Genomic DNA, 23,582 nt, shown 5'->3' on the forward strand with positions numbered 1-23,582 from the left:
GGCATTCTTCAAGTAGCACGGGAAGGAAGCCTCAGCTTCCACACTACCAACCCACCCATAAATTTCGTGAAGTCCTCAAGTGTCTTTTCACAACTAGCCCTGTGCAATTATGAGTACATTTAGTCAGGCGGAGGGCAACACAAGAACCACCCCGCTGGATCAAACCAAAGATCATAGAATCATAGAGTTGGAAGGGACCCCAGGGATCATCTTGTGCAGGAAAGGGCTTTGGTCCAGTATACCTGGAGCGTCTCCACCCCCGTTGTTCTGCCCGGACACTGAGGTCCAGCTGCGAGGGCCTTCTGGTGGTTCCCTCACTGCGAGAAGCGAGGTTACAGGGAACCAGGCAGAGGGCCTTCTCGGTAGTGGCGCCCGCCCTGTGGATTGCCCTCCCACCAGATGTCAAAGAGAACAACAACTACCAGACTTTTAGAAGGCATCTGAAGGCAGACCTGTTTAGGGAAGCTTTTAATGTTTAAGAGGTTATTGCATTTTAATATTCTGTTAGAAGCCGCCCAGAGTGGCTAGAGAAACCCAGCCAGATGGGCGGGGTATAAATAATAAAACTAATTCATCATCATCATCATCATTATTATTATTATTATTATTATTATTATTATTATTATTATTATTATTAAACCTCTGCTTAAAAACCTATCAAGGAAGGAGAGTCCACAACCTCCGGAGGCAGACCGTTCCACTGTCAAACAGCTCTTACTTTAAGAAAGTTTTTCCAGATGTTTATGTCTATGCCAAGCAGCCAATGAAATGCCTACGACGAGGCTGCAGTGCAAGGTATCATGGCAACAGTCTTCCTTTACTGGCTCTCACCATCTCTATCAAGACATACACAAATGTACACATGGAGTGCCTCTACAGCCACCAATTTTTATTCATTTCATTGTCTCCTGTGTAAATGAGAGAGCCATGAGTGACAACAGGCTTCAAATCTCATCTTCACTGCGGACTCTGTGAAAGCAACATGACACCTGAGAACCTGGGGTCCAGACGCCTTGAAGCGAACTCTTTCGCAGGGCTGCTTCAAAGGCAAGCAAGACTGTAAAAAAAATGTGCTAAAACACTTAGAAATATCTAGATGACAGTCTTATGACCTCAACATCAGGGGACAGGTGTACATTATTCCAGTTATGTATACAGACACCAGAGATGTCCATCATACAGTTTAGCCCAAAATGTACACTAGAATTGCAGGCATCAACCCAGAAGAAAGTTTGTTTACTGAACATTTCAAGGAAGACAGAAGAGGAGGACGGAGGGAGGAGAGAAAGAACGAAAGACATGAAAAGACAAGTATTACCAAAAGAGAAGTACGCCTTCCAGAAAAGTAGACGTAAACACAAAGTCCACAATCCAGCTAAAATATGTTATGACTAAATCCAATTGAAACTAGTTAAGTTTCATAAGCCCCATTGAAAGCAATGGGACTTAAGTTAGCTGCAACGTTTAAAAACTTGTTCCACCGGTTCAGTCACAGCAAATTCTAGCTGAACTGTGTGCTTTGCGTTTACATCCACTTTTCTGGCAGGTGTACTTCTCTCTTGGTATTGTGTCGAAAGAAAGGATGCGATGAAGTGGAACAAGGAGACCAGAATTTGTTTAACTAGGAACCAAGGAAAAGGGCACAAAAACTATGTACTCATTAGTCAAAGGAAGGCCTTTGTCTGTAGGACTTTTCAAAGCTTTTTCTTCCCTCCTGCAATCTAGTGACTTGTCTCAGTATGTGAAAAGCCAGATTCTCAAGCAAACCAGTTCTGGGCCTGATTTGACGCCCAAAACTTTTCCTGCAGCAATAGATTAGAAAGTGGGATTCATCCAGCCAAAGTATACTTTTAACAGGAAGAATCCGCTCCAAAATGTTTCTGATTGATGGCCTACTGTTAGCAACGCAAGTAGCCGGCTATTCTGAGGTGACAAGTACCTGCAATTCCCAGTGACTTCAACTGGCACGTATGATACTTAACACCTCCAAAATTTTGACCACAGATTTATGTAAGTGCCCAATATAGATTTAATTGCACGGCTTTACACAGTCCCTTTGGAACATGTTGTCGCAGATAGCTAAATATATGGCCATTTAATTTAGTACCCTAAGTGGGGTATTTTTAAGCACACCTATAAAATTTGTAACTATTTTTGTTGAAATTATGAGAAGAGTATTCATAGAAAGTTAGGCCAGGGGAAAAGATTTTTCCTCCTAAGTGTGAAGGAATCTGTTCCAGGGAAGTTTTATTTATGTGGCCAAACCTTAGTCATTCGAAGATCAGGATCATTTCTATAGCTTCTGTTGTACGTTATACAAAAGTGAACAGAGATTGTGAAAGGCTTTTTCTACTATGCAATTATCATCTTAGGGTGTGATCTGACAGCAGTCTACAGTGTTTCTCAAACTTCGAGTCTCCAGCTGCTGTTGGACTACAATTCCCATCATCCCTAGGCTAGCAGGACCAGTGGTCAGGGATGGGACTTGTAGTCCAACCACTGCTGGAGACTCGAAGTTTGAGAAACACAGCAAGATCTGCCAAGGTGAGCGGGTTAGGATCCAGCAGATCTCTGGCTGTGCAGGAGGTTCCGGACACAGGTGGGCTACGCTGGCATAACTCCCTCATCCTCAACTCAGCGGGAGATATACCAGTTTATTCCCCCCATCCTGCCACAGCCAGCACCCAGCTGGCTGAGCTGAACAGGGAGGGTCTGAAGTGAACATAAGCCCGAACAATGGGGTGTTTTATGGATGGGATTGGGAATGGAGAGGAATAGGCTGGATCCTAAGTCTTGGATAAGCGACCTGGTAACCCGGCGCAAGTTAAGCTGGCAAAAAGGATGGTGTAACTCAAACATTATTTCCAAGGTTCATTTCCCCTCTGCCAGGCTTGGGCCAGCTCAGACATCAGCGCTCGCTTTACACCAGCTTCTTGTGTGTAGGACCGATCCCTCGGGTTTGGTTCTCACAACAGCACAGGGAACAATAAATCTCTGTGAAAGTGCGAGAATCACAAGACTGCCGTTTTCCTCCAGCCAAATAACTGCCTCCACGCTGAAAACTAGCATGCAAAGGCAACAGGAAGGAGGCCAGGCGAACACCGGAGAGGGTGGATTTCCAAGTATGGGGAATGTTTGGGGAGAACTCAGCTGCATGTAGCCACAGAAAGGACATTCCCCCAAGTTCCCTACTTTTTCAGGGTAGGCTCCTTCTTTGCCCTCACTGGCTACACCCTGCGTTCCTCACCCCAGATACAGGAGACAGAGGGAGGCAAGGGTGGGAGGAGGCGGCGAAAGAGGGAATGGATATGTGCAAATGCAATTACATGTACGTACAGTGGTACCTCAGGCTACATACACTTCAAGTTACAGATGCTTCAGGTTACAGACTCCGCTAACCCAGAAATAGTGCTTCAGGTTACGAACTTTGCTTCAGGGTGAGAACAGAAATCGTGCTCCGGTGGCGCGGCAGCAGCAGGAGGCCCCATTAGCTAAAGTGGTGCTTCAGGTTAAGAACAGTTTCAGGTTAAGAACAGACCTCCAGAACGAATTAAGTACTTAACCCGAGGTACCACGGTACACACGTTAATCCAACTTTGGTCAGTGGGCCTTATTTCCATCTAACAGTGTTCAGGATTGCTGTCTTGGTTGGGGATGAAAAACTACAGGATAAAAACCTCAATTCTTATAGAAAAGGTAGTTTATTTCTCTAGGGTTAGGAAACAGCAGGACGTGCATGGGACAAAGAAATGCTGTCGCCCTGATTTTCTCTGTCCTGGATGACTCAACTAAATTATTGTTCTTCAATATGGCGGCTGCTCACACTGGTGTCCTAGGACTCTGAAACACTTGATTCGTGGGTGTTCCCACCTGTGGATAAACTGCTCTCACCATTCAGAGGAACAAGAGACGTTTCTCTCATTCTTACGGTAGAACATCAGAGAAGCAGCCGAACCGAGTTCAAACATTTGTGTCCTCCACACAAAGAGAACATGTTGCAATGCGCAATGCAATTCTCTATACGACGCGACACACAAATCTGAGGGCTTGATCAAGATCGCCAATTAATATTCTGCAAGCAAATTACACCTCAGAGAAGCCACCAGAATTATGCAGCTGCTTTTGGACAAGGTGTTCTCCAGCATTTTCAGTGCTAGAACAGCATTTTCTCAGTAAGGGAGACACACTCTGAATTGTTAAAAGCAAACCTTGTCAGGTTTGGGAGTTACGTATGCCTCTGATTTTGAGTGGATAAGAAGGACTTTTCTTCAGAAAGGTCCAGCCTCTGTATCTGATTGTGACATTAATTACTACTACTACTACTACTACTACTACTACTACTATTCTGGATAGTCACGTGCAGGCCAGACTCCACTCCCACTCCCCCCAAAAAACCACACAAAGGCTGAAAGGACATCATGGGCGCTTTGATTCTTAGAAAGGAAGAACATGATTCGGGGATTACTGCACTAAAGCAACATAAATTACAAAGGCAGCTAATGTTGGCGTGCCGTGCCAATAATTAAAACCTCCATTGCAGAATTACTTTTGCACCAAGTGGGGAAAAGAGCAGGAGTGTGTCTGTGAGCAGAGTCAACGGCAAAATGGCGTCCAACATGCGATGGAGAAGAGGGACTACGACACTGAACTACAAAATCTAGACCTTTGAAAGCACCGTGGGCCTCTGAGTATTGTTTTTAACTAGCCAGGGCTAGTTCTCACTGAGCTGCTCCACTTTAGAAAACAGGGGCAGGTTTGCAGAATTCAATGCTTCTTCATACAAGGAAATTCCCTCTAATGAGGAAACAACATGTTATGGAGAAGGGTTTTAGTCTTCTGGAAACCTGGTTTGTCATCTAAGTGGATTATTTTTCCATTTTTAGGAGGAGTTGGGGGGTGGACATTCCGTCCTAGGGCACCCTAGACCAGACATGGGTTTTTCAGCTCAGTGAAAGGTGGGCCTTAAGTTTTTCTGAATTCCCACTCATATGGTGACCACAGAAACAAGATCCCAGGGTATTGTGATGACTCATAGCAACTGTTTGTTTATATGTATAAAAGAAGACCTACATACAAGCCTGCTATACATATAAAACAAACAGTAATACTGTTTAAAGGCACATATACAATACATATTGCCAGATAAGAGTCAGGTACAATATGTATTACTTGACTCATGTAAGTAACAGTGTCTTCCTAAAAGGAGGATGGAAAACACTATGAAAGATCAGGTGACTATTTAGGTAGGTGAAATGAAACATCTAAGAGCTTTTGAGAAAGAGCAGAAGAACATCACTCACATATCTGCACATACTTCTCGGCCATTAAGCCAAGAGAAAAATTTGACCCAAGTTCCACACACAAAAACTGCTTCAAGTTATTTTAAAACTTATTCCATTTCTTTGCTGTGCTGAGCTATAAGGGGCAGAGGAATCCGAGGTTAACAAGATTTGTTTGCTTAAAAAGCAAAGAGACACTGAACCCTTTATTCACTATTTTTATGGGTTACGCAGTAATGCAAGCCTAATGACTGCACAAAATACAGAAGCTGCAAAGTTTCAGAAAAATAGTTGATTCTTCTCCAGAAAATTTAGAATGAACATCGAGAGGCTGTGAAACCCAAGAATGCCATCCGTCATCAAATACAACCGTGCTGGAACATGGTCTCTGTATTAAAACAGCTATTTCACTGTAAAAAGGATTTTAAAAAGAAAGAAAAAAGTCTCCAAAGTACCAGCAGAACTCCTCCACTTCAGAGCAGCTTCCACAGAATTTGTTAAAATGTCAACACTGCTCAACTAAAACAGCATGGAGGAAACTGGTACCAAGTTCTGGCGAAGCAGCAACACTCCAGCCCTTTCTTCCCAAGCCAGAAATATTATACACATCACTTCTGGGAAAACAGAACTGCTTTCCTTTTAAGTTATGTTTCCCCCCCCCCTTTCTTGGGTTTCCCCCCCCTTTCTTGCTCTCTTCATAACTTTAATTGGATTTTTGCATCATCTCACAGATTTCAAATATTTTGTTAGGCGCGAGTTGATCACCCAGTGTATTTTAAGCCCTTGAAATTGCTCGTGTGCAAGTAGATTTATTTACTTTTATTTTTTAAAGAATACAAAAAACACAGTTTGGAAAGCATGTGGAATACATTTATGTTAAACTGTTGGTTGAACACCAACATTTGGTTTGGAATCACTTTAGAACAAGACCGCACCGTACAAGATAAGAAAAGGAAACTCAGAAAAATAATAACCATCTACATTCTCCTTATTGAGGGACTACTGGTGCTACAAATAACACACAACTTTCTTTTGATGTACCCTGAAGATGAATGCTGAAGACCACAGCGTCCCACATCCAGATCTTCCATTTCCTTGCAGTATCCAACCCTAAAGACCAAAAATATCTTCTTGGTGCCATAGAACTAGCCGTGCTAAGTTTCAGCTTCTGAACCATGCTGAGATAGACTAAAAATACGTTACATGCTTTTGCCCTGTAAATGATATCACAATTTCTGCTAGGATGTTGTTTTATCAACAATGGATGTTGTCATGGGTGCTAGAATTCAAAATTAGGAGAAGCAAGTTCTGCAACGGGAAATTCCAGCTTTGGGGTGAAATGTCAGGTGTTTCTGCGTTCTTCTGGCCCCAAGATTGCATTTCTAGGAAATTTCTGTTGTGTGGTTTTGGTCTTTGCATTTTTTGGCACAAACGAAAGATGGGAAATTGGAACACAGATAGTGGAAGTGGGGAAAATATCAGGTACTTCTGGGGTAAAGGAATGCAGAGGCCAGGAAAAGGTTCCAACTCAGCTTCTCTTCTCCCAACTATGAGGGCTGACTTTTGAAATAAGGTGTGCTTCTAATCTAGATTTAGAGAGTGGCTTTGTGGGGAGCAGGCGGAAGAGGCAGAATTCTGGGAAAGAAAAGAGGGGTGATTGAGGTGCCCAGCTTAAAGAGCACAGAAAACACATTTGGGAAGAAGTAGGGCTGGCAATTTTCCCTTCCCTTTTCAGGTAGATTACTGATCTTTATTTACTCTAATCTAAAATTGTTCTAGCTAGGTGTCAGGAAACCCCCCGTTATTCCAAAAGCTAAAGAATGGATGAATAAAGCTTTGGCAATTTCAGAAATGGATTCACAAAGTAATGTTGTACATAGGAGGGGGGACAGGAGAGGGCTCCTATACTATTAATAGTTGCATAGAAGAGGCAATTTCGGCAGGTACCGCTTACACCTTCTGAAGTTCCCTATTTTATACAATAAATTAAAAATACAGGAGTCCTCCCTGTCTTTTTTCTTCTGGTCACCCTCAGGGAAATAATCCAAGCAAATCCAGCTGTAAAGCTTGTAAACTGCTGCTGAAAGAGAGGGGGGGGGGAAATAACCTTGTTCAAAAAAGTTTTTAAGACAGGTGGACCAGATTTAAAGTCCCATCTTAATGCAGTACTAGAAACTCCCATGGCAACCGAATCTTTGAGACAGGTTGAACTGGAAGCCCAAAAGTTCTGGGTTCAAATCTAGCCAGAAAGTTATGAGTTCCAATTTCATCTCTGTCATGAGGGAATAGATTAGCCTTTGCCAAACCTCTGCGCCTTTCATCTTCTATAGCATAGGGATAGTTCTGACTTTGTGTGGGTGACAGATGCATTTGAAGTGCTTTAGAGAAGCGCTATTTGAATGTTAAGTATTGTTCCCTCTATTTTACACCACACCTGTTACATATCAAGGTAGATTGTGGAGCGTAATCTTTCGAAACACCTGTCTGCACTCGATGGTCTGTCTACCTCTGCTGAACTGGACTCGCATTTTTCATTTTGGGTGGGACAGAAGAGCAACAACTCTGCTTCAGTCTCCAATCAACTGCTGCACCGGGACTCAGCGCTCTTATTCCTAGGGCACGGCGAGTACAGTGTTTTCTTTTTAAATTTTAAAAAAAGGATCGTGCTTTAAAATAGATTCCACAGGGTGGAGTTTTGTTTTCTAGCGGATTGAGAAAGGGAGATTCAAGAATCCTAAAACAAAACATTTCGCATGCACACACACACAAAGCAGAGTTATACAAACAGGACCAATAAAATAAGTTGCATGGGCAACAGGTAAAAAAAGGGAAGTTTCTTCTGTTAATAGAGACCAGCTTGTCTCCCCACACACACCTCACTGCAGTTGTGAATAAAGTGTGTGTTCTGCTGAGAGGAAGAGGCTTAGAATAACTGAGTCACTTGCGTGACTTCTCTCTATTCTCTTCCTTCATTGCTGTGTTTTTCTAGCTGTCTGTCACTCCTTCTACCTCTCTCTATTCCTCTATTTTGTGTCTTCATACGCATACCACAAAGATGCTGTCCTGTACCCACATACCTGGGCGTGTGGGATACATCTGAGCAGACATTTAGAGGACTCCACCACTGACTCATTTGTTTCAGCCACCTCCTGCCCTTATTTTGCCTTCTCGTAGTCAAGTTGTTAGCTTTTCGTTTTCCTTCTAAACTAGACCGTGAGCCCATTTGAACGTGGCCTAGTTTGTCCAAGCACTTCTGAAATAACCAACGTTCATTGTGTCTAGCGCAGAGTGTGGGCACGAAATGAGGTTAATCCAAAATAGCATTCTCTATTCATATATCCAACAGGAGGGAAGAGAAGAAAAGCCCCAGTCATGCTTGAGAATGATAGGGATTATTCTAAGGGATTTTCCAACTCGTGCGCCAAGGAATGCCCCCACCACACAGAGTTTTCTAAGGAATACTAGGATGGGAAACCACTGGCCTGCTAGGTGTTCTTGCATCATCCCTGGCCACTGACCATGATGGCTGTGACCAGCAGAAGTTGCCTCCCAACTTCTTGAAAGCTACAGGTTCCCTATTGCCTCTCGGCTTAAAGGCCTCCGACCCAGGACAGCAGAAACCCTCCCTTCTTTCCTTCCATCCATCTAGAATTCAGCTGGGAGAGATGTCAAGAAGACATCCTTTCTCCTTTCACAAAGAAGAGCCCCTGACCAGTGATGGGGGCACCATCCAGTTACATAAATGTATGGGGAAACTGTGGCCCTCTGGAAGATGTTGACCTACAAGCACCATCTGTCCTAGCCAGCACGCCCAACAGCTAGAGGACGGCAAGTCCACCCCACCCATGTTAGAAAATGTCTAAGAAGTCGTCAAGATCCAAGTCTTACTGGGGAAAAAATTGCTATGGCTCCTACCTGTGTCTCTGTGTGTGTGCAATGTATTATCAACTACTGCAGGGATTGGGGGGGGGACCTGTAACTTCCCCCAGATGTTGTTAGACTCCCATCATGCTAGCCAAAGCTGATGGGAGCTGGAGTCCATTAACATCTGGAGGGCCACGGGCTCCCCATCCCACCCCTGAACTACCATAAAGGTAGCAAATGCCTTCCTGTTTATCTACAAGATGCTACTCTAAATCCCCAAACTTGGTCCTCCAGATGTTTTGGGACTACAAATCCCATGATCCCTAGCTAACAGGACCAGTGGTCAGGGATGATGGGAATTGTAGTCCCAAAACATCTGGAGGGCCGAGTTTGGGGGTGCCTGCTCTAAGGTAACAAAATGGATGCAGGAAGACGCATTTTCTCACAAGTTTACAGATCTTGTTTCCATCCCACTCTCCCTATTAATGTGCTGCGGTAGTAATCCTCATGAGGAAGACATTCCCAATGAAATTTCTCCTGGCTGAAGTGCACTCCTGAAACCATGGAAAGCCATAAACCGAAAAGTGTCACAAGAGGAACTCTGCCACTTAAAGAAAGGCAGTGTGGTATAGCGGGAAGAGCGTTCATTCAAATTCCCTCTCAGCCACAAAATGCACTAAGCGGCCTTGGGCATGCCATTATCTCTTGGCACAATCCGCCTCATAGGGTTATTGCAACTGTAAAGTGGGATAGCCCCACAAAAGCCAAACTGAATTCTTAACAGGAAGGTCAAGAGACAAGTGTGATAAATCTTTTACAGTAACCTGACGAACACTTAGGTTGTCAGTACAATGCATACAAGGCAAGGGAAAGGAGTCTTGCACACACACTTCTTATCAAGGTTGTCCACACCCATAGAGGCAAACAGAAACATTTACTGCAGTTATTGGACAACTAAGACAACAGAAGCCTATGGGAAATAAGTTAGCCCTGAATGGGATCAGAAGCACCTGTTTCACCCAATTTACAGTTCACTCACAACACACACAAACCTTTTAAAATTCTTAACAGTAACCCAAATCATTTAATGGGGGGAGGGGCACTTGATAATTAACATTGTTTTGGGTCAAAAAGCAAGCCATAACTTTCTTGCTGCTGGTGCATATAAAGCTTGCAACTACAGTGGTACCTCGCAAGACGAATGCCTCGCAAGACGGAAAACTCGCAAGACGAAAGGGTTTTTGGTTTTTTGAGCTGCTTCGCAAGACGATTTTCCCTATGGGCTTGCTTCGCAAGACGGAAACGTCTTGCAAGTTTGTTTCCTTTTTCTTAACACCGTTAATACAGTTGTGACTTGACTTCGAGGAGCAACTCATAGTGTGGTAGCCTTTTTTGAGGTTTTTGAAGACTTTGGTGATTTTTGAAGCTTTTCCAAAACTTTTCCGACACCGTGCTTCGCAAGACGAAAACATCGCAAGACGAAAAAACTCGCGGAACGAATTAATTTCGTCTTGCGAGGCACCACTGTACCAACTTTTGAGAATCAGGGCGGTTCACAGAGCATCTCACCTTCTAGAAAACTCTGAAAATGTATAGAAAAACCAATCCCCAGTTGCAAACAGGATATAGAGGGCATTGTCTTCAATCAATGTTTTCCTCAATGTTGCTATGATATTGGGAGATTCCCCCCCCCCCTTCCCATACAGAAGCATGAAAATATGAACGCATGTTTTTGAGAGGGGGAGCTATTTTGGTTCTAAGAAATGCCTCAGGTACACATTCTGGGACTCACAAGTAGTGCACATGGGAACGTTATTTTGGATTGTATCAACGTCACCTTCATCAGAGTGATCCCAGGTTGCTGCACCATATAACCAAAGCAAGGTATAGTTTTAGCAACCAAAGCTTTTTTTTTTAACTAAAAAAAACCCCCATCTGTTCTAACCAACGATGACCCTTAGTTTTTATAGGCCCCAATAAGCAGGCAGACAAAATTTAAACTGTCTCAAAATGAGCACACCACAGAGCATTTTCACACACAAAATAAAGCCTTGGCACTTAAATTAAACGACACTGTCTCTATCCAATGATATGAGCATCCAGAACCCAGTTAGGCCTTTTAGCAAACACCACTTTGGTCTTACGGTGCAGGTGGGCACAGTACAACTGGAACTCTGACCTCCTTTCATTCTCAATCCTACAGTGGCCAAATGACCAGAAAATGTCAGCAAGGCTTGCTCCTGTGCCATTCAATGCAGCTCAATTTGCAGAAAGCAGGATGCGTGCGATGCTCTGTTACCGTCTGCAGATGAAACTGCTGCTAAAATGCACTGGCCAACCCAAACGTTGGCACAACTGCTTGACAAACCATCCCCATGAATAAAATAACTGCTTCTCCATCATTCAATCAGATATCTGGGTTTTGCATGTCCATCCTTTTGGAGTCGATTATTATCTCCATTTTACAGAAGAGGAACTGAATGAGGACCAAGCGGGTGAGATGTTTTACCAGTTCCCTATTCCCACCCACAGGTTATTTCTGTTATCTCAAAAACACATACAGGCATGTTGTCCTCAGCAGCCAACGAGAAGTCTGTCCCACTCTGAAGTCCCTTTTGTATCGAAAGTTGCCTGGAGAAAGCCTGGGATTATTGGAGAATCCCAACTGGCAGAAATTCTTCCCAGCCTAACAGTATAGTAGAGGCAAGTCTCTTTCCACCAGGCATACAAACACACAAAAGAGACTTGTCAAATTTTAAAAAGAGGATCTGTAATAAATCCACACCATCTGGCATGTGTATTTATATGTTCTGTATACAGGGAGAAGGTTCCTTCGTCTTTGGTTTGGGTTCCACAGCTGCTCAGCTGTGCTCTGCCATTTTCACACTTCACGCTTCAAAGATGGCACTTTTAGGCTGAACACCATCCCCTTTTCAATGGCAGTGTTTATATAGTTAAGATTCAGAGACCACCAATCACTCGGTTCGAAGCAATAAAAAGTTAAGTCAAAAAATCCCCCTCCGATCTAGGCAAATCAAGAGCCGTTTGAGCACAAGACGTGCTTTCAATCAGAGATCATGTTAAATGTATTTAGCCGTCTAGGACAGAGTACTTTTAAAACTGGAAGAATCTACTAACATATGTAGATGAGACTTGCCGTATTTTTTGCTGTATAAGACTCACTTTTTCCCTCCTAAAAAGTAAGAGGAAATGTGTGTGCGTCTTATGGAGCGAATGCAGGCTGTGCAGCTATCCCAGAAGCCAGAACAGCAAGAGGGATTGCTGCTTTCGCTGCGCAGCGATCCCTCTTGCTGTTCTGGCTTCTGGGATTCAGAATATTTTTTCCCTTGTTTTCCTCCTCCAAAAACTAGGTGTGTCTTATGGTCTGGTGCGTCTTATAGAACGAAAAATACGGTAACTTTGGGGCAGGGCGTTAGATAACTGCCACCTACCAAATAATGCTATTCCATCAACTTTAACTAATAAAAAGACGGCTTTCTCACAAGAGACCTGTGTTTATTTTCTTTGCAATCTAGCCTGATGAAGAATTCTGCAGAATTTGGAAGCTTGCAAACGGCTGACATTTTGGCCGATCCTAATAAAAGTATTTCAGGCTCTTTGCTACTTATAATTTGATGACCCTAAACATTTCAAATCTTTCCTCACCCAGAGATGCACATCAGCAAGCAAGCAGCCGACAACATTTGCTTTACAACAAATGAGGAGGCTGGGTGGGCCTTTGGCTTTACAGGCTTTATTGGACTACAACTCCCATCATCCACAACCACTGGGAGAAGTTGGAGTCCAACAACATCTGCTTCAGAATGCAGAGCTGGTAACAACAGGATCCCAAGAGAAAGCTTCAGAATTTGTCGCAATTAAGGAGCGTCTGAGCAAATAATGGCGATTCCTCTGACTCAGTCCCCATTTGTTTTCGTGAGGCGCTTTCAGAATTAACCGTGTTTACAGCTAGCAACAGCCTTCCTTATCAGGCATCAAATATCCTGGAACTGAAGCTTAATCCCTCTGAGAGAACAAGTGACATGCTTTCAGCAGACATTAGGCATTTAATTAAAAACAAAATTTTGTTGGTGGTCAGAACTAAAAAAAGCCTCGTTGGTGCTGGCACTGTTAAATCCATGATGGCAAATAAAAATGAGACACATGAGCAGTTCGCTAAGCCTCCTACCCCCCCCCCCAAACCACACTGGTTTCTAAGGCAATAACTGGACATAAAATGAAGAGCTGAAGCAGACGTAGGGTTCGTCAGCATCTGAATTCTTGAGAGCCACTTTATCTTCTAGGGGTCCAGAGGCTGACCTCTGCTGTACCAACCCATGCCAGCAGCTGGGATTTTTTATTTACCATGCTTTGATTAAAAAATTGATCAACCACTAGGAATCATACAAAAGTTTTGGGGAGGGCAAATTTGGCTCAGTTGTTCCTGATCTTGGACAGCAAAAACCTGCAACCAACAGGAAACACTTAAAAAAAGACAAAGTACGCTGTCTATCTCATGTCTGCTCTGCTATTTTTCTCCCAAGGAAGGAATGGGTTTATTGAGCTCGTAAACATGGATGCCAAAGCATTTGCCATTGTTGCCCAATTACTTTGCGTTCATGCCTGTTGCACCCTGTGCTCCCCTGATGTTATTTCAACTTATACTCCATTTTCACCCTGTTTTTATGAGGCAACAGACAGAAGGCTAGAGAAGTCCTTACCCGCACCCAAAGTACACAAACCAATTGCCAATTGAGAGGGGAGGGGTCCCGCTTCCAGGTAAGAACCAGTGAGTTAGAGATCTTTAACAGCAAGACTGCACTGCAAACACTTATCCACAGTGAAAGGATATAACATCGTATTAGACATCTTGTGTTCGACCTGTTAGTACTGCATACTATTCATTAGTTATCAGAGGTAGCCTTACTCAGTTCAGGAATGCATATTCGTTCCTCAAGGAAGGAGCTGTTCGATCAAGAAGTCCACATGTATGTTATTAGGTAAAGGTAAAGGGACCCCTGACCATTAGGTCCAGTCATGGCCGACTCTGGGGTTGCGGTACTCATCTCGCTTTATTGGCTGAGGGAGCCAGCGTACAGCTTCCGGGTCATGTGGCCAGCATGACTAAGCCGCTTCTGGCGAACCAGAGCAGTGCACAGAAATGCCATTTACCTTCCCGCCGGAGTGGTACCTATTTATCTACTTGCACTTTGACGTGCTTTCGAACTGCTAGGTTGGCAGGAGCAGGGACCGAGCAACGGGAGCTCACCCCGTCGTGGGGATTCGAACCGCCGACCTTCTGACCGGCAAGTCCTAGGCTCTGTGGTTTAACCCACAGCGCCACCCGCGTCCCATGTATGTTATTACTAGGACCTAAAATGAAGGCATGGCTCTCTCCTGTACAGAAATTGCATTTCTGCCAACAAATGAAAAGCATGCCTACAGCCAGAGGCAATTCATACAGTGGTGCCTCGCAAGACGAAAAGAATCCATTCCGCGATTCTCTTCGTCTAGCGGTTTTTTCGTCTTGCGAAGGAAGCCCATTGACAGCTTAGCGGATTAGCGCTACAGCGGTCTAGCAGCTTTCAGCGATCAGCTGTTAAGCGGCTTATCAGCGGAACAGCTGATAAGCGGCTTAGCGCCTTAGGAAAAGGGGGGGGGAGCGGAAAAAACCCCGCGGGGACTTGCAAGATTTTTTCGTCTTGCGAAGCAACCCCATAGGGAAATTCGTTTTGCGAAGCGCCTCCAAAACGGAAAACCCTTTCGTCTAGCGGGTTTTCCGTCTTGCAAGGCGTTCGTCTTGCGGGGCACCACTGTACTTATGTTTTAAGGTTCCTTGTCCCAGCTCATGAAATTAGGCTCTTCAGCACATTCACACTAAAGATGGTTTTTACAAAAGATTGACAGATTCAACACCTTTTGCCCCTGTTCTCAACTCACTTCCTGGTAAAAGCAGGAATCTTGAATTTGTTTATTTTCCTTGCATCCCATCCCTCTAAAGGAGAGAGCCCAGAATCGCCAACAACCTCCCCTGATGTGTCAAGCAAGCAGCACTAAAAATCGTAAAATACAGTTAAAATAGCCAGCAATGAGAGAAGCAGGTGCCGTGACTGTACCATTCGACTGCCTCATTTCTTGCAGTGTGGAAAACCATAGGGCAGAGGTTTTACCAGGGAGGAAGGAGGCTGTTGCGACTGGAAGGAGGCTGTTGGGACTAGGCACAAAATAGGGCAATAGGCAGCAGGCTAGACACCCATCATATCTGAATTCAAAGCCTTCCTCCACGACACACACAGACCTCTGTGATATTTACCCAAGTTCGACAGAGCTACTTGCAACGGTATAAGCTTCCGAAACACTTATGAAGTGATTCTGACTTGGATTGGGGCGTATCAGCGTTCTAGTTGCCCACCAGCCTTAAGTCTTGGGCTGGCCAGTCACTTGTTCTCATTTCATCCTTCTTCCTACGAGGGTAAAATGGAGGAAAGGCAGGCCATCTGCCTTGAGCCGGTTGGAGGAGCGGTGTGATAAAAATAAACTTAAAAAACAGGTTGGATTCTAGAGGCTGTCTGAATAGTCTCTCCCGTCTACACCGGTGCTCAGACAACAGTTTCCTTTTAAGGTTTTTAAGAGTGCCTGGCTAGAGAAATCAAAAACCAGAGTTGGGGCAGAGGCAGAGGTTTTAGATGGCCAAGCCTTAAAAACTTTGGTAACGGGGATTGTACGCATCTTGTTACAGAAGTGCGACTTCTCTTGGAAGCATTGAGGGGGCTTCCATTTCCCGGCAGCATATACAAGCTATATCTATAGATAGATGAAATAGTTCCTAGCATTAAGTGCAGAACTATTAATGGCAAGGCAAGCATGTGACCAACGAACATGTCTGCCCAGAAACTCCCAACACAGAAAGACCCAGAGGCTGCTCAAAAACATCTTCCATACCAGATAGGGGAGCTAAGGAACGCAAATGGCGGCTTGCTCGCCCCGTTAAACAGGAGTTCACAGTGCAATCCTATGCATGTCTACTCAGAAGTAAGCCCCACTGAGTGCACTACAGCTCACCCTCCGGTAGGGGAGGTTGGGGAGGACAGGGGTGTTGCAGGATGACTTAGGGCTGCGCGATTCCTGCTACACCAGCAAAAGAAAAAAGAAAACGCCTTGCATCCTTGCTAGAGAGGTTTGCTAAATTTCTTGTTTTGTTATTGCTATTTGAAACCTCCAAGAACAGGGAAGGGGTATTTGGTGGCAGGCCACAATATGTGGTTGGGGACTCCGCTCAGCTTTGTGGGTGACAAAGTTCAGGCCTGGGAGAGCAAGCAAGAGGGAGAGAGAGAAAAACAAATCTCCAGGCAACTTGACCGATACACCTTCTTTACAGAAATTAACCAGAGTGCTTGCAAAAACACTGGAGAGCTATTGGGGGGGGGGGGCGCCTTGACTTATTTAGAAAGCTGCAGTTGCATTTGTGTGAAATCTCTCATGCGCAAATGCTACGGCAGAAAAGTTAACTATTTATTTTTGAAAACCAAAACACAATTTGAATCCCTTTATTGACTTCTGGCAAGCAAGTTCAGGTCGGTCACCCTGCCAATAGCACCAGTTGAGGGTTTACGGCACAGCAGCCTATAATAAGGATTTCTGTCCACGAGCGTGAGGGTTGCGTAACGTCAGTTATGAAACTAAAGTTATTGCCCACAGCCAATGGAGAAAGAAAGCCTTGTCCTGTGGCTTTGGAGAAAGTACTTTAGCACCAATTTCCCTCTGAAGCTGGGATGAGAACCTATGGCCTCACGTAAGATCGTTTTGTTCCAACTCCAATTGGAAAAGGCCACAGTTGCCCATTCCTGCTCTAGAAAGCGAGGACCAGATTTAGATTTAAATATCACCAGCAGTATCTCGGCATTAGCATTAGAGAGACTGGGCTCAGGTGTGTCCAGCAAGCCAGTGGTTGAATGAGGCTCTGGATCCCATACCGTCGTACCTTGGTTTTTGAACAGCTTAGTTCTCAAACATTTTGGCTCCTGAACGCCGCAAACCCAAAAGTGACTGTTCCTGTTTGTGAAGTATTTTTGGAAGCTGAATGCCCAACGGGGCTTCTGCGGCTTCCGATTGGCTGCAGGAGCTTCCTGCAGCCAATCAGAAGCTGTGCTTTGGTTTCTGAACATTTTGGAAGTCGACTTCCGTTTGACTTCCAACGTACGACTGTGTTCTCCAAATTCCTCTGGCCTCTCGCTCACTTTCAGGCATCAAGGCAGGTTGCGGTTTTGAGTTTTGGCGATTTAAACCCCCAGATTTCTACAGCACGAGAAGAGTAGGGCTTGCTTTCACCAGGCCTCCTTAGGGCATATCACATGCAGTTACCCTTTTCAGTTACTTTGGCTACTTTGAAATAAGTCCTGTCGTGTTTATGGGGGGGGGGGGGGACAGTATACACAGGGCAACAGCCTTAAGCCCAAGAAATGGGGACTGGGCCAAGGTAGCCCAGCGAAGGACATCATTCAGAAGAGACATGGACCCAGGTATCGCTGATTCAAAACCAACACTCTAGGCACCCTAAAGGTAAAGGTAAAGGTACCCCTGCCCATACGGGCCAGTCTTGACAGACTCTGGGGTTGTGCGCCCATCTCACTCAAGAGGCCGGGGGCCAGCACTGTCCGGAGACACTTCCGGGTCACGTGGCCAGCGTGACAAGCTGCATCTGGCGAGCCAGTGCAGCACACGGAACGCCGTTTACCTTCCCGCTAGTAAGCGGTCCCTATTTATCTACTTGCACCCGGGGGTGCTTTCGAACTGCTAGGTTGGCAGGCGCTGGGACCGAGCAACGGGAGCGCACCCCGCTGCGGGGATTCGAACTGCCGACCTTTCGATCGGCAAGTCCTAGGCGCTGAGGCTTTAACCCACAGCGCCACCCGCGTCTAGGCACCCTGCCTCACTTTAAAACCTTCTCCATAACTGTCGATTCCAACAAACCTTTGAACAAGTTAACTACTTCAAGGACTGAGAATTTTTTTTACAGCAAACCATTTTTTTAAAAAAAGATGTTAAGTCACATTGCTGCTGAAATCTTTATGAGCGTTGCCAACTGACCAGGATAAAAGGGCTGGCCTGTTCTAGCGCCTTTAACACCTGCGTGTGTGTGAGCATGGTGATAAAACCCACCCGCGAATCTCTGCAGACGAAGCCTGTTTAAAAGGCACGGCGACAGAAATGGAAAGGTTAGCAGCGCTAGACCCTTATTTGCCCAACAGTTGCGTCTCAGAGCCTGTTCCTACCACTCCCACATAAGCTGTGTATTTGTTTATTTTTTTGGTCCCTTGCCCATTTGTTTTATTTCTTGCAGTTTATAAATCCTACAAGCTTGCTCCTCTCGGAGCTGAGCACCTCTCTCACCAGCCGCTGCTGCCTTTAAGTTTGCTCTGAAAAGAATGCCATTAAACCTCCTGAAAGCCGTTCAGGTGGAGACAGGTTGCTAAATAAATACTATGAAAAGGCACAGGGTTTCCAAATACAAAGGAAGAAAGCATACACTCTGTTTTGACTTCTAAAAAAGCAAGATTGCTGCTGCTGCTGCAGGCTTTTTGTATTTTAAAGTGACAGATCACAGAGAGGGGTGGATGAGAGTCAGTTTAAAATGGATTGTTAGGAAGAGAGAGAGAAAAAAAACAAGCAGTGGTCCTCCATAGATACTACAGAACAAGTTGAGCCAGATAAACAGGTCTGTTAAACCCCTAAGGGGATTGGAAAGAGTATCACACAAAACTTTAATAACATGCATTTCATGACCTACATTTATTAAAGCTTTCATGCTACAGTGTTTTTATAAATAGCTTTTTTTGGGGGGGAGGGGTGCTCCTAAGCCAAATGAGTACAAAGAATTTAAGGAAAACAGCTAAATTAAGCTTCATAATTTAATATGGGTTTTGCTTTGGGGTTTTTGTATTTTTTGTCAAAGGGCTCCCATAATCTTCTGGGAAAACTTCTTTCAGAATACTCAGCACGTCACATTGACCAGACATAAACATCGGCAGCCTTGTGGAAATAGATCGGTCACCTTTTATGTGCTTCCATTAAAAGCCTTCAAAAAACAATACATTTCAAGTTGAGTGTGTCTACCTTACCACGAAAGGGGTGTTGCAGATCATTGAACAGCACACCATATATATATATATATATATAAACTCCAGAATGTTAGTACATATTATCTCCATGTCAAAGTACAACACTGACTTGGATAAGTATGTAATGTACTTAAGACGACCAGATTTTATTCAGAGTGGACTTCTTTCTATTAGAGTCATTGACCTGTGATGAACAGGACTCTAATCTACAAAAACTTATGCCAACCATAATAAATGTGTTAATCTTTAGAGCACAACACACTTGTTTCTGTGCTGATTTTAAATTACCAAGTAGTTGTGAGCTATAGAACACTTTAAATATCAAGTCTCATTCCATCTATGCAGCAGGATATTTTACATTATTGAATGCACAAATACAGACTTTAAAAAGCCGCCCTAGAAATTTTGGCTGCTTGAGTTTTGTTATTGTTGTTCATCGAGGTTTTGCTGCTTTTAATGCACGCAGCTCCATAACTGCCTCCAGCAGGAACAGTGGGATATAAATTATTTTCCATAAATACTGCTGCGGCAGTGACATATGTCACATTTATTTATTTACAGATTTATATCCTGCCCTTCAAACAACACGTTTCAGGGTGGCTTACACAATTTTCAAGCTAAAATAACTTGAAAGCTACTGGCTGCTAAATTTAGCCTTCGAGAACTGATGCTAAATCTTGGATTAGCAAAGGCCTGGTGGCTATTCTGCCTGAGAGTTTATGAATTCGTGGCATACACAACGTGCAACTGGTTTAAACAGAGAAACACAAATGGCGGGGTTTCTACTTTCTGTTGTAGAAGTAAACTTTCTACTTATCATCTTCTCCAATGGGCACAAACCTTAGAACAGCACCTCCCAAACTTCATTTTACAGCGGAGGTCTGTAGGCTCAGTGGCAGAAGATATGCTTTGCACATGAATGTCCCCGGTTCAATCCCTGGAATCGCCTGGCGGGGCTGTGAGGGATTTCCCCCCACACCCTGACCCCCATCTGAAAACCCTGGAAGCTGCGGGTCCTCACTGAGAGCTAGGTGGTCTGGATTAGGAAGCGGCAGCTTCCAAGGGGGGGGGGGAGGTACCTATTCAAGAGGAATCGGCTCCCACATTTCTGTAGAAGTTACTCATTTGGGTGTGCCCTGCAAATGGAAGGAACCAAACTCATGCAGAGATATACAAGCAGTGTTTCTCCCACGGGAGGGCAATTCTGTTCTGCCTTGCTATTGGGAGCGGCTGAGTCGGTCAGAGATACTCAGTGCAGCAGAAATGGACCACTCCAAGCAAAGGATGGCTTGCAAGGAGGCACTAACAGGTCGGTGGTTCTGAGATGCAGCCGGCACTCTCTTCGGGTGGGTATACTCTCCGGCAGCTTGGGAATTCTTGCCTCACAATTGCTTTTCCATTTTTGTTTTTCGCTTTGTTTTCCAACTGTTCTTTTAACAGATAACAGCTTCGTTTATCAAAACCACATTTCCATAGTAACACTTTTGCCCGGAGGCAATTCAGTCTTTTGACAATGAGCAAACGCTGAATCCATGCCCTTGTTCTGCAGGCCAAATGAGCCTCAGATCTCTCTTCAGTTTTTTTAGGTTTTTTAAAAAAAAACACTTTTGAATTTTAGAAGTATGAAGAGGCCATTTGAACCACAATCTCAATGCACATGAGCTAGCCACACACAAATAAACCCCGAACAGCAATGTTCTTTTGAAAACTCAAAGTACTTTGATGCATCTATATGTAGAATTTTAGTTTACTCCGCATATTCCAAATGCATGCTCAGGAAAGACTATAGCATTTATTCTACACCCAGGCTGCTTTTAAAAACATTTCATTTTAATTGCTGTGCATCTACTTTTACACAGGAGAACTCTCACACTGCTTTATATCACGACAGACCGTTAGTGCATCTCTTTCATTACTGTCTACACTGATTGACAGCTGCTCCTCAGGGTTTCAGATGGGAATTTCCCCTAGCCCTACCAGGACTTCTCTAGGGTTGAACCCGCTACCTTTTGAATTCCAAGGCCTGTGGCTCCACAACCGACCCAGCTACAAACCTACACCAAATGCACCACTTAAAAATATTTGCGTAAGGAATTTTGTTATTGTTATGAGTTCAGCCAGCAGGACCCAAGAAAGCTAAACAGTCATCTGCTCAAGAAACTCTACAGCTTGGAAGAACTCCGAAAACTCAAGATAGGAAAATAATAACAATAATAATCTAGTAAGCAACAGGATGAAAGCTTCTGTGCTAAGCACAAAAGTGAGCTAACTGTGCCTTGAATAATATACATCAGAACCAACTTTTTCAGTTTAATAAACACACAATGTATTCTCTCTTTTTCAAAAAACACAGAACACTTCTTATTTAAATAGAACTAGTTGTCTTAAGAGGATGAGTGTCCCATTACTTTCAGGTAGGTTACAGCAGTCATTTGGGGACCACTTGGAAGAAAACAACTGTGTGGTTTGGGTTTTTGTTTTGTTTTTACAAACTGAAATAGTACGAAGATTTCAGTGTTTTATAACACGGTCCGGTTTTTAATTCCAGGCAGGTAAGTGTTACAGGACTGCAGCCTTAATATAGTTAAGCCGAGATCGAAAAACAACGTTTTATGTCCACGAAACTGAAACGCACACACAATGTAGGGGAGAACCCTCCAACCAAATTGCATCATAATTCTGTCGGAAAATGTTTAGGGGGGGGGCAGGATGGAATGATAGAGCTTCAAAGAGGGCATTTATTCCCTGCCCAAATTAAACCTCTTATTTTAAGAAGTTCAACAAGTGTCCGTTTTCATTTTATTAACTACTCTGTTTGGCTGATTTATAACTCTCTCAGCATGAAGCAAACCAAATGAAACCTTTCAGCAAAGCAGAGAAAGAAAGAAGGGCAATTTATATTTAGAGGACATTTAAAACACAGTAAACACATACCAGTATGAGTTCGCAGGTGCGCTTTTAAGTGGGAAGACTTCGTATAGACTTTAGTGCAACCTAAGACAGAAAACAGAAGAGGCGTAAGGCTCATCTAGAAACATTTAACATTCAGCGCCATCACCAACATGCTGATCTAACTATATATTAAGAAAGTTACTCAAACCTGCCATATGTCACATAGCAAATATGCTGTTAGTGGAATATGCTAACAGCAAAGGGGCAGATCCCAACGCTGGTTTATAGCAGTAAACCCACAAATAGCGCAATCAGACACACCCAGAATGTCAACTCCAATATCTATATATTCCTAAACACGTCCATTAATCAGACAGCATTGTTATTTCGCCAAAATCTCACTGCCATTTTCAACATCTAATCTTTCACTTATATGTGGCGAGTTGATAAACTATACCTTTCAATGTGTAAATAAGACTCCTAGCAGTAACGTATAGCGTATTATTATATTAGGAACTATACTAGCAAGGAATTACACAAATGTGTGCTACGTGGCCGGCTGTACAAGAGGATCAAGCTCTAGAGCAGTGTTTCCCAAAGTTGGGTCTCCAGCTGTTTTTGGACTACAGTTCCTATCAACCCTGACCACTGGTCCTGCTAGCTAGCTAGGGATGATAGGAGTTGTAGTCCAAAAAAAAGCTGAAGGCCCAAGTTTGGGAGACACTGATCTATAGTGTCTTGCACACCAGTTCAGCACAAGTGTTGTCACCATGTCAGAAGACAATTCTGCAGGTGTGTGGATTCTCTACAGCAAGTGAGAAAAGCCAATGCAATTTAAGGGGCCGCCCTAGTCTCAGAAGGTATCTAAAACTCAGCTAAGCTCTCCCTAAGACCACTACATTGTAAAGAAAACAGAGCCAATGTTAAGTGCCACATCTGATGTGCCACCACACCACGGCATGTCATGCCAGCTACTAGGAGTGGAACGGGACATGATCCCAATGAAAACGTTCCTTAAGGAGACATGCGTGTACGCACAGGACTTCCTGCTGAAAGCAAAAGGAAGGAGTCAGCAGTAGACAGCAGTCACCAACTACCAGTGAGCTGTATGCCCAGCTGCTCCTGACTTCAGCCCTCCATCAGCCCCAGGCAGCCTGGCCAAAATTATAAGGGATTGTGGGAGTTTTGGTGCAACAACGTCTAGAAGGCTACCATATCAGCGCTAGAACTGCAGTTCTAAGCCCAAGTGCTTGGAACTTTAGCCCCACTGAGTAGGACTTACTTCTGAGAAGCCATGGTTAAGACTGCACTGTTTCAAGTTCTAATTAGTCAAGAATTTGACCCAAGGTTTACGTCCAAGGCCCAGTTGCTGGTAGAACTTCCAACATGGCGGAACTGTTCCTGGGTTGTTACCACTTCAGGTGCTGGT

At 44.1% G+C, this 23,582-nt stretch overlaps 1 protein-coding gene across 3 annotated transcripts in view; it reads right to left on the reverse strand.

The window, feature by feature from the left end:
• Window positions 1-23,582, reverse strand: part of KLF5 (KLF transcription factor 5) — a 34,631-nt gene that overhangs the window by 5,665 nt on the left and 5,384 nt on the right. For all 3 annotated transcript variants that reach the window (XM_028728372.2, XM_077927777.1, XM_077927776.1), the window contains exon 3: window positions 22,196-22,255. In XM_028728372.2, the coding sequence (XP_028584205.2) occupies window positions 22,196-22,255 (60 nt within the window). The remainder of the gene's footprint in view (window positions 1-22,195; window positions 22,256-23,582) is intronic.

This window comes from Podarcis muralis, chromosome 4 (assembly GCF_964188315.1).
Source record: "Podarcis muralis chromosome 4, rPodMur119.hap1.1, whole genome shotgun sequence".
NCBI classification, from domain to species: domain Eukaryota; kingdom Metazoa; phylum Chordata; class Lepidosauria; order Squamata; family Lacertidae; genus Podarcis; species Podarcis muralis.